General features: G+C 40.0%; 1 protein-coding gene across 2 annotated transcripts in view; it reads left to right on the forward strand.

Annotated features, from left to right (window-relative positions):
• LOC146364474 (sterile alpha motif domain-containing protein 10-like) overlaps positions 1-14651 on the forward strand; it is a 54027-nt gene that overhangs the window by 24043 nt on the left and 15333 nt on the right. The window contains exons 2-4 of one of the 2 annotated variants that reach the window (XM_084918320.1): positions 1231-1296; positions 1384-1568; positions 13268-13436. In XM_084918320.1, coding sequence (XP_084774446.1) covers positions 1231-1296; positions 1384-1568; positions 13268-13436 — 420 coding nt within the window. The remainder of the gene's footprint in view (positions 1-1230; positions 1297-1383; positions 1569-13267; positions 13437-14651) is intronic. The other variant, XM_084918321.1, reaches the window with a different exon arrangement.

Consider the following 14651-nt stretch of genomic DNA (forward strand, 5'->3'; position numbering starts at 1 on the left):
GCATTCTCTGATGCTCTTCTGGATACCCTGGTAGTAACAAGTGGTTATTTGAGTTACTGTTGCCTAGCTGTCAGCTCAGTCTGACCATTCTCCCCTGACCTCTGGCATCAACAAGGCATTTTCACTCAGAGAACTGCAGCTCACTGGATATCTTCTCTTTTTATGACCAGTCATTGGAAACTCTAGAGATGGTAAAGATGGGGGGGAAATCCCAGTAGATCAGCAGTTTGTTAAATGCTCAGACCAGACCATCTGTTACAAACAATTATGTCACGTTAAAAGTCCCTTAAATCACCTTTTCTTCCCCATTCTGACACTGCCTAAATGCACCGAGCTGCAACCATGTTAGTGTCTGATTTGATGTTTGCATTCATGAGAACTTGAATAAGTGTACCACAAAATGGAAATTAAACAAATCTTACTCCACTGGCAAAGAGCTTGCAGTCAAAACTTAAATATTATTTCATTTTTGTTTGAACCAAAATAATCAAGAATGAGTGTATAAATGATTTACAGAATATCAGTGGTTGCATGTTAACAAGGTTTCTCATTTACCACTAATAAGCAGATTTCTTATCAATCAGATTTTTTTTTAAATTACCTCAAAATGACTATGTTAACCAGTTAATTGTCATCAATTCTCTTTCTGTTTACACACCCTCTTGACCTTTTTACCCCTCTACTGCCTCCTGCCGCCTAGCCTCTTATTATTTGCATTACATCACATTAAATCAATGCTTAGGTAAACTGAGGAATGACTGCGTGTCTACGCTTTGAAATAAATCCATGGCTACAGATGACTAACCACAGTAAAATAGCTCATTCAACTTGATGTGAACTGTAGAAGATGCCCTTTGGCCTTCACAGAACTATACTCTGACCCCGCACTGACAACTTGTCTGCTTCAGTGTCTCATAGCAAGCATTTAGTCTTGACAGGGAACGGGGGTAAAGATAGAAAAAGAAAAAAAGAAAATATTCATGAAGTAGGATTTAAATAATCAAGGACTAATCTGAAAGAGAGACACAGTTCCAGAAATCATGCGGTGCCTCTGTGAATATGCACTCAGCATAATTGGAGATCACACTGTAGTTGCACTGCTGCCCACCACCATCACCAAAACAGCCATCTGTTTGTAGCTGTACTAGAATCAGAACACACAGCATGTAATCTGGGGTGAATGCTTCCTGTTAAGCTCCTAGAGGATTTTCAATCATTTATTTTTGTTAGGTTTGGATGTTCTTGTTTCTCAGTCCATGGACCTTATGAAAACCCCTTTCGTAAAGAAAATAAAAAGTGAGTGCTTATCAGTAGCTATTATTTCTCCTCTGCTTGTTTCGTTCTGTTTCATTTGCTGGTTCTTCTTCTTTGCTCTCTTGTCAGCGGCGTCCAGCTTCAGTTTTTGCCATGCCTCCCTGGAGCACACGGTGTCTGCTGAGGAGCTGAGTTACCAGCTGCCGCGTCACGCCGGAGGCAGCAACCTGACCTGGCACGACGGCCGTGGCCAGAAGACAGCACACACACGCACCGTCAAACTATTGCAGCAGCCCGGCACAGAGGGCATCCAGGTATGAAGATGTCCACACATACAAACCAAAGGCAATGCGGAGGAGTGTTTTCAGTGCATGTGAATAACTCTGAAGTGTTTTTGCTTATATTTTTATTTTTATTTTTCAGAATTAAAAAGGCCACTGGGCAATTTAGCATCTTAGAAAAACAAATTTAAGATCCCTCCCCCTCTATGTCAACACACTTTGCAGTACCCTTAGGGTCAGCGCAGTCAGTCAGTTACAGTTTACTCTTGTCAGTTCATTTTAATGACATTTTTATACAGAAATTTAAAGTTTCTCTTTCTTTGGATATAAAATAGCAATTCCTCAGTCACACAGGCCTTGAGACAGGTTAGCGACCGGCAGTCACTGTTCACAAAGAAATGCCCGAGTGGTTGCTGTAGGTAACTGGTTGACACTTGTGATTGTTTGCAAAAAAGAGTGCTGTACCGAAAACCTTCTTGCGATTGATTTGCTCACAGTTGTATATAGTTTGAATGAAATACTGCAAATACTCCCCATTTTACTGTGAGCGAGTGAAGCACGAGAAAGTGCGACACTCTCTGGAAATAGGGAATGTTTGCTTTCAAAGCAAAAGTTGTACCTTACCACTGCAACCAACACATTTCAAGTGAAACCTTTATTTCCAGACTGCATCAGATTTTTCAATTATTCATCACTGCTTGATGAGTAGTTTGCTGGTATTTGCAGTCAAGTTTATGCCTGCCATGCAAGCTACAGGTGACCCTAGCAACCTGCTAGCAATCAAAGCAATTGCAAGGATGTTTTGATGTAGCACCAAATACCCCTGTGCACTCAATTTTGCGCCGGCTAACCACTCGTAACCACTCGCCAATCTGTCACAGAATACACTTGCATGCAGGTCTCTGAAAGGCTTGCATGAAGAGGGATTTGACAATCAAATTCACAGCAACTGCCACCAACCACTCAGAACCACTGGTCATGAGGAAAAATGTGTATTCTCCAACCAGTGGTTGCTACATGATCGCTAACCAGCCTCTAGACCTGTGTGATTGAGGCATTTAAACATAAAGCATTCTTACTACCTACTATGCCGACTGTGGTCCATTTTTGCTGTAAATAATGTTACATGTCACTTGCATGGTGTTATATTACATTACATTATAATGAAATGCTTTAGTAAAATTATTTGGAAAAAATACTTTTTCTTTGAGTATAATTTTGTTGTAATTTGGAAGTAAATAATATGTCACAAAAATGTATGTAATTTCAAAACAGTGTCTAAGGTCATGCAGAAGAGTGTGGTGCAGCGAACCTATCCACACAACGTATCATACAGCAAGATAAAGGAATGTGCACAAGCAACGGGGGCTTCACCTAAAGCGATCTAGTCTAGTGGGAAAGAGGAAGACTAATTGTTTAATTTACATAATGTTGGCTCGCCTCATCTTAGACTGTGGTGGATACCACCAGAGAAAAACTTATATAATTCAGGAGTGGTGTGAGAACTGCCTTCTGATGTAACTATTCTTGTACAGTCCAAGCAAGCACATACTGCACAGGAAATAAACTCCCAGGAGCATGCAATTTTTAGTGACCTAAATGTCTCAGATCATGTTTTTTTTTTTCAGCCCCCCCCCCCCCCCCCTTTTTTTTTATGCTCAGCAAAGCTTTAGCGGAACTGACTGGTATAAAAACTACATATTGAAGTTGTTTCACTGCTGATTGATGGATGCAGAATGTGTGTCTGGCGGCTCTTAGCAGTATCATTTAAGCACAGCAACCGGAGCATCGTTTTCTTTCACACATCACTTTGTGCAAAATGAAATCCCATCTGTCCAGCACCAGAGACAGTCTAAACAAAGAGAGAGAAAAAAAATCTATTTTAAGGCTTTCTGTCTGTGTTTACCCAAAACCAGCACATGACACAACAGCTCCTGTCCTTTCTCCTACTCCTCAAATGAAAGAGACCAGATAGGCCAGCGGAGGACATTTGCTCAGTCTCACCACTGGTTTGAAGAAAATTTGCAACCTTGAGGCCTTAAGATGTACATGTGCACGACAAAATTTGTTCAATAATTCATAAAACAGTGCCCCCTCAGCTATAACGGTTATAAAAGGCCTAATGAAAGACGAGTGGGAAGCTGTTTCCATGTGATTACACAGACACCGGATAATTAAACCTCCTCTATACCATGAGAAGCAAGGCTTATCATTTCCTTGTGGCAACAAGCCTCTTAATGCATTATTCAACAAATGGGAGAGCCGTCCAGCTCTGTCTGATACGTGTGTGTGTGAGAATGAGTGCCTGCGCATTCAGAAAATGTTTCAGAGTCCATTCGTACATCTATACATTTAAGCACTGGTGTATATTGGTGCGTTTTTACTGTCGATTGTTTTCTATGTATCCAGTTCTCTCAGGATGATTAGATTATGCTCCATTACACTGGTTGTGCACACATCAGCTGTAATGAGGAAGCCAGTTAAGTGAAACACAGCTTGTCTTCTGTATAAGGTGGGACCTGGGGAATTTTCTTGATCTGTTTAACAAAGCTTATATAACACATTGTGCACTGCTATCCAAACACTCAGTCAGTGGAGACAGAAAATAGTGACAGCAGAGTGGGAGGACAGAAATCTTTGATATTTATTGGTGTTCATGCATGCACAAAAGGGGCCATTATTACAAAAGATGCCCTCAGCATTAAAATATTTTCAATGCAAGAAATATATCAAAAATGTAATTTTTAAAAACATTTTTTACCACGGCGCACTATATTCCAGTTTTTTTTTTTAACTTTTATTAAAACGAAAGCAAATGAAAGACACCAAGAAATGATTATTAAAAAGGTTGCAAAGGGTAGACAATTGCACTGAAAACAGCTCAATTTATATTGTAAACAAGTTAGATATTGTCTGCACACAGTAGCAGCTGGCTCAACAGGAGTCAGCAAAAGCATATGTTGAAACAGAGGTTATATACTCCTTTGCCTTATTAAGTTTAGGCTTACAGAGATCTGTCTTCTGACTAGATTTTCCAAATAATTAGTTATTGCGTAGTTGACGTACCTTCTGTGCCATCCCTGAATTGGCTGTTTAGATAGACAGATGGGGTGAAGGGAGGGGTTTGTGGGTGGCTCATTTTGCCGTCTGACTCACAGCTTGTGGGTGAACCTTTAGATGAGACTGGGGAATAGGTGGAATAAAATGAATGCAATCTAGGAAGGTATAGAAGCCACTGTGTCTCCTTTCTCTAAAGCAGGACCAAGTGAGTTACTGGAAATGAGGCTTTTATTCACGCTATGCTAGGTGGGCAAATAAAAAACCCCACTTAGTGAAAGTTTTTACCACTATAGTTATTGAAGACAGTTTCTGACCTGAGCTGATACAAAAGAGTATATTCCCTATTCTCACATATATAATAGTGTTCACTATTGCGCCAATAGCACCAATGTATGTTGTTTCATATGTTTCTGTATTACGTACTCACTTCTATCATGTACGAACATGTATGAGATTGCTTAGATTATCGTGGTCTGCTGTAATAAGTTAAGGCACACGCAAACTACTTGTACAATGTGTATCATAGGCTCCTTTCAAAGTGCTAGGTTTTTAGACAGGATAATGGCATGGTCTACAGATTCCACAGTTGGTCTGTCAGTCAGTTCACAGCTTGATCCAGATGGATTTCATGAAACTTTTTTCAGATATTCATGGTCTAAGGGTATGAATCCTGATGAGGTTTGTGAAATATCGATATTCTGGTGAACCACATCTGTACTTTTCTTTCAGTGGTAATTAGTTCATGTCAGTGTAGTAACATAGTAAGCCAGGATGAAAGACATGGCAATCAATTTGCCATCCTATCACCAGCATGTTAGTATTTTCATTGGGAGTTTCATCCATCTATTGAGTCCACTAAAGCTCATCTCTTCCTATATGGAAACACTGTGGCATTCCCAAGCCAACAAAGAAACATGTTATGGGCGTGCCAGAGGATCTCCTCCCAGTTGGACATGATTAAAACATGCTCACCTGGGAGGTGGGCAGAAGGCATTTTGGACAGATGCCCGAACCTAAATTGGCTTCTTTCAGTGTGAAGGAGAATCATCTCTGCTCTGTGCACCTTCTGATCACCTGCTCTACCGGCAAAGGAGACGTTAGACACTCTTAAGTGGAACCTAGTCTGTGCTGCTTGTAATTGCAGTCTTATACTTTCGGTCACTAGCCACAGCATGTGGCTGTGGATGAGGGCAGGGATGTAGCTCAGCCAGTAAACCAGACCACATTGTGAGTTTCCCAATGTAAAGCATAACTTTGGAGCCCGTCGGGTGCACTGGCGTAGTGCTGATGGTGAAGGCTAGTGGTTCACACCAAAACACACAGAGATAAGTACGAGTGGCTTTGCATCGAGGCAGAAATACTGTAGACTGCATTGTCCTTGTCCTGCCACTCGGTGATGTGTTGCCCTGCCTAAGACACGTGTTTGACTCATGCTAAATAAAAAGCTTTGTGAAAATCCCATCTGGCTCTTTGTCCACCCACTGAGAGACTGTTCATATTTGCATGAGTGCAAGCCATTTACGCACTCAGTGTCCTGAGGACAACCAAAGGCAGTTTCACAAAGCTGACAGAGGTTGACAGTTCGCACACTCACACAAAGTTACTTGCACAGGAACAATCAAGTAGACACTCACAAAAGCTTCTGAAACATTTTCAGAATCACAGTGACACACTCAAACACACAAATGCAAAGGGCTAGACATAGCAGTGGGAGACACAGGGGTGCTAAATGATGCAACAGAAACTGCTCTGGAAAAGGGATGGGGTTCACTGTTACTAAGAGGAGAAGAATGAAAGATAAGAAGTGTGAGGAGACATGAAGGAATCAGGGATAGGATCTGTCAGGGTCTTTCGGATTGGAAAGAGAGAATAAATATGCAATTATATGATGACATTACAGCAACTTTTAGATTTGTACAGTAAATGGAAGAGAAACAGAGCTGTTCGGTCAGAGGGGAGAGCATACAGGACAGAGGTTGAGTGTTTGCTGTCCAACGATGAGATAAAGATACGGTGGGAAATGCTGCAGAGCAGAGAGGGGCAGCAGGTGATATATTTATAGTATGCATGTCATGTACAGATTATACAGTACATGACATGCATCCTATAAAACATCGATTCACTCATTCACTTACACCCACCTCCAGAGTTTTACTGCTAATTGGCGTAATGTCATTGATCAATCTCAGGCAGGGTCTGGCTGCGCAGAGACACAGGCAGTGATCGGAAGAGAGGCGTTATCGGTCACAAAGAGTGATTTTTAAGGATTCCCCACGCTCCCTTGACTTTAAGCTAATCCCCCGATTCGGCTTCACAGAGAGGCAGGGCATGCACGTACGCGCACGGATACTTGCAAGCCCACGCGCACCAAAACCCAGGCACTAATATGGACAAAAAGTAGCTCAGTGCACAGAAGTCAAAGCAGAAAAAAGATAGAAGGGAGTGAACATGTGAGAAGGAGGGGGAAGGGAGGGTGGATAAAATTTGTGAGAAGCTAGTAGAAGGGGGGAGATCAGAGACATGATAGAACAAAGTACGCTGGGAGGACAAATGCTGTGCGAGGATACAAACAGAAGGATCAATAGAGAAGTGGAGAGAGAAAGTCAGAGTATGGGGTGGGTAAGAAAAAATTATGCAAAAAATGATGAACAGATAGAGACAGAACTTGTGTTGCTGAATATATTAATGCACCTAATAGCATACTCAGTTATTAGAATTTATTATGTGCCCTTGTGGCAGTTTCTGAAAGATGAAGTCATAAAAATAAATTATAGATTAAAAGAACAGTAGTACATTTTAGGCTACTAAGACAGTTACATTAAAAGGCTGATACAACTTGAAAAAAAGGTGAACATATCCCATATTTGAATGAACAACATTTCTTTGAAACAATGGCTGTTTGTTAAAAGCAATGTTCTGAAACAAGTGATGCATTAAATTTACACTTTGTTTCATAATTCAAGCAAATCTTAAAGAACAGATTAATTATATGGAAGAAACTGAGGACACTCTTATTTTTGTTATACTTTCAAATTCATAACATTTAAATCAGATTCCAGGTGCCAATGATTAGAGATTCTTTGGGGAGTCATCATATCAAGATGTAAACAGAATTCCTATGAGTCTGGTAAGGAATATTCAAATTATTCAGTAGTTATTTGAGATTAACATACAAGACTTCAAATAACTATCCAAAATTGGTCACCCTGGAAACTTTGTCCCGAGAGCAAAACTTGTCCAATTTTCTTAGCAAGATCTGAGCCTGATTAGCGCTGTTTCCTCACAGGAAGAAGGTTCTGGTGTGAATCTACCAGCAGGCTTGGCTCCTCCCCTACACTGAGTCTGTGCGGCGTCTGCATGCTTTCCCTGTGCATTCTCTCCGGGTATCCCAGCCTCCTCCCACAGTCCAAACATATGCTTGTTAGACTAATTGGTGATTCTAAATTGGCCGTAGGTGTGAATGCTTGTCTGTCTCACCGTGTTCGCCCTGTCCAACTTGCACCCCCTGCATGACAGCCAGGATAAGCTCCAGTCCCACTGCAATCCTGATTTGGATAAGTGAAGGAAAAGGTATAAATCTGCCACTAGACATAGCTTTTGTTGTTAAAGTACAGGTGTCTAACAAAGAGACAGCACAAATTTGATCTGCATGGACACTGTGCCAGGAAAAAGCTTGTGTGTTAAAAAAAAAAAAAAAACATTAGAGCAACACTACAGTTTAACAATAAACATGTTCACCAAAGACTTGCTCAAACAGAAGCAATGAAGGGTTATGTAATGATTTAGTGAAAAAAGGGCAAAGTCTAAATCTCAATGATATGTTATAGAGGGATTTTAAATGCACAGTACAGGCAAGATATCTGAAGTAGTTTTGCATGAAAGAATGGTCGGAAGTTTAAATAAATGTCATGGACAACTAGCCGTCTGTGCAGTTCTTAGTTTTTCCTCAGAGGGAAACCACATGTATTAATATCTTTTTTAATGGGTGAGGTGTATCAAAAATCCATTTTTTCTGGGTGCTGTAAAAAAGAGAACCAAATGTGTCCAAAAAAGTCCGGAGACAACTGTTTTACTTTTTCACATGACCGGATCTATGGTCTGTAGCTACACATCTTTTTGCTGCGTTTACCACACTTAGGGATTTAAATACTCTTCTTGCTAACTGCAGTGTATGATTGCATTTACAGTATACTATTTTCCGCCTTTCTGTCTCTTTCTTCCTCCTCTCCATCCTGAATTTCTCCTTACACTTGCACTCTATATACAGTCTCCACTTTGCATATGCCTCCTCGCCAACTCCAGCTCCCTGTCTCCCCCCTCCTCTTCTGTATGTAACAAATGAGGGACCTCCTCCAGCTGGACAGAAGTAGGTCTCGGGAGGAGGAGGGAGGTCGTAAAAGGGGGGAACGGCGACGAGAGAGAACTGGCCAGAGGAGATACAGTCTGGATGGCCAACAAACAGAGCGAGAAGAGCAAGGGAGGAAAAGGAGAGCAAGCAGGGATGATGGGAGCGATCATTCCATTTCCCTTCTGTCTGGCTCCTTGATAATGAAGGCCATTACTCATAAGCATTTCACTCTCCTGGCTCACTGTCTTCTCTTTCTTTTCATCATTTTATTTTCCTCTTTGTTCACCCTCTCCATCTGCCTTTGCATCTACGCCTTTCGCTGCCAGTTTCAGTACTTATAATGAACAGTTAAATAAATGTCAACAAATGTGAGTCATAAAATATTCAATAACTAATTATTACAGCCGAGGCATTTATAAGCAAACAGAGACCTGTATCCGTTTCCCAGATTTGTTATTGTGCAAAACGATCCTTCATTGTATCTTAAGGGCTTATGATTTCATCTCTAATGTGCCAGCACTCCCGTGGCTTAGCTAATCGTTATTACAGATGGTGGGGTCATCCTTTCTGGGAACATGGATATTCTAGTTATTAAAATGTATATTATCATATTTAATAAATATGAACTCATCAAGATTTTTGCTGTTGAAATGAAAATGGGGTAATAAGCTGTTAGAATCAGAAACCACAGTGCTATTTGTATTACCTTCACCCATTTTAGCATCTCTTTATTCATGCAGTACTCTTTGTGTAGGCTACGTTAAAGCCCTGTTAGTAAAGAATAGTGCTGCATTTTGAAATTTGATCCAGAATTCATGTGGCTGTGGCATCTGTAGTCCAAGAGTTAGAGTAAGTTGTCTATTAATAAGAAGGGTGGTGGTTCCATTCTCCTCCTGTCCCAAAGCATCCTTAAGAAAGACACTGAAACTAGAGTGTGAGTGTTTGAATGATAGGTTAAAAGAGCTCACCATAGAAAAAAGGCACTTGTGTGAATGGGTGAACGAGTCTTCTTGTACTAAGAAAGCACTTTGAGTGTTGCATAAAGACTGGAATAAGGGAAATAACAGAAATTTCAACCAGTCTACAGTTACATTACTTTAATGTCACTAATGAACGTGTAAAATGGTACATATCTTTGGTCTTTACTGAGTTTATTTGTTATGCTGTGTCTTTACAATGCACAACATCTAAGAAAAAAGGGGAATAGGAGTTAACCATTTTTTGAACTTGTAACAAGTGGCTTTTGAACTTCCCTCAAAAATCAAACCCCTCGCTTGTTGTGAAGACTATTAGCCCTCCAGGTCACGTGATTATGTCCTTTTTTCATCCTGAGAGAGCAAATCGTAGACCGCTGACTTAATCTTGGCAAAAAATCTATTGGTCTTGTTAAATTCACAGAAGTAATTGATAGTCCAAGCGTTCGCATCCCCCAGCGACTTCGGTATTTACTCAACTATGTGAACACGAGGATAGTAAAAAATGATAGCCTAATTCTGCAGGGATTTCAGCTGCAGCTTTTACTCTCTTTTGGCCACACTCAATCATCTACAAGAGTGGCCATTTCTACATGTCTCCTAACTTTATCTCAATTAATGATTGGGTCGGAGTTGTAAATTTAGGTTATTAAAATGGCTTTGGCGCTCCACTGAGTCAGAGTTGAACTATGTGTGTGATTAGGAAACCACCAAACACACTGGAGCGGAGAAATTGAGTTGTTTTCAATTAAGGCCTACAAAGCAGAACGCACTTCGCTAGTGGACCAGCCAGAAGTTGATAGGCCTCGTTGGTGTTTAAATTGATTGAAGGAAATCTCATTACAGCGGCTGGCAAAGATGTAAATTTAGTTAGTTGTGAACAAACTCGTGTCTGTCACCTTTTTTGTGCGTGAAGGCATTCCGTGAGTTGCTCTTCGTATCATTAACAAGAAACTGGTGGGGAAAACATTAGATGTGAAGCTACAAGAGCGAGCGAGTGTAAGTTGCATTTGTGCGTGTGACATTTCAGCATACATAATCCCATTTAATACGGTCAGTTATGGAGTGGAACATTTGGCAGCACTTCTGTGTTTTTCTGTTGAAAATCAGCCAGAGCTTTTGTCATAGAGTTGGCTCAGACAGAGCATGAATGAATGGATTAGATATGAGAGTAAGTCAGACAACAGAGAGAGAGTTGATGGGACGAGGAAACGGTTGGGTTTTTTGCTTGTGAGAACTGGCTGTGACTTTATTAATGTTCCTATTAATTCCCCGCACATGGCAATGGCCTATGGAAAAAAAAAAAAATTATATTTATATACTTTCTGACAACTACAAGGATCATAGGAAGGTGTGTGAAGAAGAAGAGGAAAAAAATAGAGAATGAAACAATACGAGACATGCTTTCATGTAACTGAAAGACGACATTGACAGAATCATATTAATGCTGCGCTGACTGTATAATGAAGCGCTGCTGTCAGGGAAAATTACCTTTGGAAAAAGATCCTACCAGTCACAAAAAGACACATCAACACCCATAGAAAATGTGGAATGTAATTAATCTATCAATATGTGTTGCTGACAGATGGTTAAAATGCCACAAATGTACAAAATTAGAATAATAAAATCTGTTTGAAGCTATGTGCCAACAGAACATTTAGATGGATGGATGGATATATTTATTGATTTCACAAAGGAAATTATTAAATATCTAAATTTCAGTCGCAAGGTGATGAGGTTTATTTATCCAGAAGAGCATCTGCTTACCCTTCTATGCCTGCAAGCTTTCAAACTGCTGATTTTTCTTTTGCCATTTGCACGACTTGATTTGTTTCGTACAATACAAAGTCATAACCCTGCTAAATTTTAAATGAGCTGCATTTTTTTTGTCTTGCATGAGAGAAGTATTACTGCAGGCTAAATAATAATGTATGGACACTTAATAAGCTTCTTTCCATTACATGATGTTATTTGCACTCGCTGGGTGGTTTACTACCAGAACTGATTTTGTAGCAGTCGTTGGCATTAGAATGCATCATCCCAGCTGAGTTAACATTAATGAGAAAATCGTGCATGCTGCATATTTAAGTAAGCTAGAGCAATTACAGAGTGTTTATTTGAAAAAGCAATAAAAAAAAACCAATGTTTTAAATTGCATAATATAGTAACTCAACAAATTAAAGTGCAAACATAGACTCACTGGTGTTGTCTTACTGTCTGCTCACATACATGTGCGAAAGTCTGAAGCCACAGCTGGTTTTTAAAAAATGGAAAATTGGTGCAGCAATTTACATATAAACATAGGAAATACAGCATATTTTTGTAAAATTCAACTGAGCTGTGTTTTAGAGATGGCTGTAGATACTCATTGTTAAATGTCTCTTCTGATATCATTCATACAATATGAACTACAAACTAGAGATTTTGATTTGTCACACTATAAGCTATTGTCACTGATTTTTGTGTAATTTCACATACCCCAGCCTTTTCTCCCTGTTTCCCTTCCCTTCACGCTTCAGTGAAGAGTAGATGGATCAGCTGAAGGGCCAGATGTGTTCTGTGTCAGATCTTTAAAGGATTGTTTTCCTATTTCTTAAGGACATGACTGTCAGATACTGCTCATCTGCTGTAGTTTTTTTAGGCCTGCCACTTATTCTTTTGTCCTCCAGTTGTTCAGTTTTAAGGACACACTGCACATCATGTAGATTCATAGATTCAACAAAAGATATAGAAACAAATTTTATGTTTTTGTGGCAGACTGCTAGTAGGAACGTGATTTATAATTGGTTCCATTGTTAGCTGTCTGGTTTCTATATACATAACACTGGTCCATCCCTGGATTTTGTTGTGTTTTTGTGCTTAAATGATTCATAGGTTAGTGTTAAGTGTCATGCTAAAGAGTGATGTAGTGAGGACCTAAAGGCAAAGATGCAAAGAGAGAGAGCACAAACAAAACGCGAACTGTTTAGGTAGACTGGTAAGTTCATACCAATCGGAAACAAAAAAAATAAAACAAACAACCGACATAAATAGAAATTATGAGGAAAAAATTACCAAACACAAGATGCAAGATTCACAAAATAAATACCAAATCACAGGCATAAAAACCTCATGTTCATGGCAGTTTAACATACAAACACAAATAACATTCCTCTAAAAATGGTCAAGCGCAAGGACTTGACTGAAAATGGGTGAAAAAGCAGCCAATCTACATAAGCAAACTTTGAAAAGGCTTCAGAAATCCTGAGAACTACTTCTCAAAACCAGCAAAGTATAAAGAAATCCAAGACTTTTGCACACTATTGTACAATATGCACATTGACAAACTGCTTCCTGTGTGTGTTCTTCAGTTACGTCCAGGTGAAGCGTTCACTGTGTACCACACCAGTCCTACACTGTCCAGTCTGTCCAAACCAGTGGTGCTGTGGACTCAGCAGGATGTCTGCAAGTGGCTTAAAAAACACTGTCCACACAACTACCTGACCTATGTAGAGGCCTTCTCCCACCACGCCATCACAGGTACAGTGCACAACATGTGAATATGTAGCATCAGTTGTTACAGAACTTTATGCTGACTGGGATTGTTGTCTTTTATTTGCAGATAACGTCAATCACTATGCCTGCTAACAGTGTAAAGTGCACAAGATCTAGTCTTCTAGAGGGTGCTGTTTGTGTTAAACTTCTCATTGACCTCTGTTCCGTTCAATAAGCATAGTAGTGATGCTCATTTGGACTAAGGCATTGCAAACCAGAGCCATAAAAGGCTTAGTAAATCTCACACAAAGTTTTATTTTTAGGTTTGTGGTTCCACAGCTTAGCTTTCTCAACTGGAAACAGGTTTACACCCAGATCTCTGCAAAGGAGATTTAAAAGGCATTCATGTGAGGTAACGAAAGGAGTGCAGCCTATTTTTGCAGAAGAAAGGCAAATCTGTGGAAAAAGTGCTGTGTTATCGTGTTTGAGTTCAAACAACACGCTCTCACACATTTATTTGTTAGTAAGCCCACACAAATGCATGCGAGTGCTTAGATACACAAACCAAGGTAGTAACAGACATATGAGCATGTACGTGTTGACACATCCTCGTCCTTGACAGACCAGACGGTAGAGCAGTTTCTTTTTCAGTGTCTCATAGAGAACAGATTGCTGGTCTATGCTGCAGGGTCAGCCACCACTCACTTACATTTCCATACACACACACACACACACACACACACACACACACACACACACACACACACACACACACACACACAGGCACATACAGTGCATTGCATACACAGGCTTCAGGGTTAACAATGCTGCCACCATCATAGCTGCAGCAGCTCTGATCTGATCATTTCTATTTATGTATTCTCTAACAGAGAGCGTGAGATAGAGGCTTCAGCTCAATTATCCCTATGTATTCACTTGCAGATGTCCAGCTGGATTTTATTTTGGCTCTGTTATTAGCTGATGTATTTTTCTTGTGCAAATGAGAGTTGAATATGTGTTTGTGTTGTGGATGCATTCGGTCAGCATAAAAAATAACCTCAGAAAAGACTACATACAAATTCTTTGCCTTTTTTGAAGGATGCTGATTCTCATCAGCAGCCATGAAATGGATTCTGTGTTTGTAAAGGAAAATATTTCTCTGAGCTGCTCTCAGCCACTGGAAAAAGCTACCTGAGAAAAATCAGTGTAGCTTTCATAGTTTCTCCTGCAGTTTGAGTTATTGTGCATTTATCAGCACGT

Source organism: Perissodus microlepis, chromosome 20, assembly GCF_051167445.1.
Source record: "Perissodus microlepis isolate ML-2025 ecotype Zambia chromosome 20, ASM5116744v1, whole genome shotgun sequence".
Lineage (NCBI taxonomy): Eukaryota > Metazoa > Chordata > Actinopteri > Cichliformes > Cichlidae > Perissodus > Perissodus microlepis.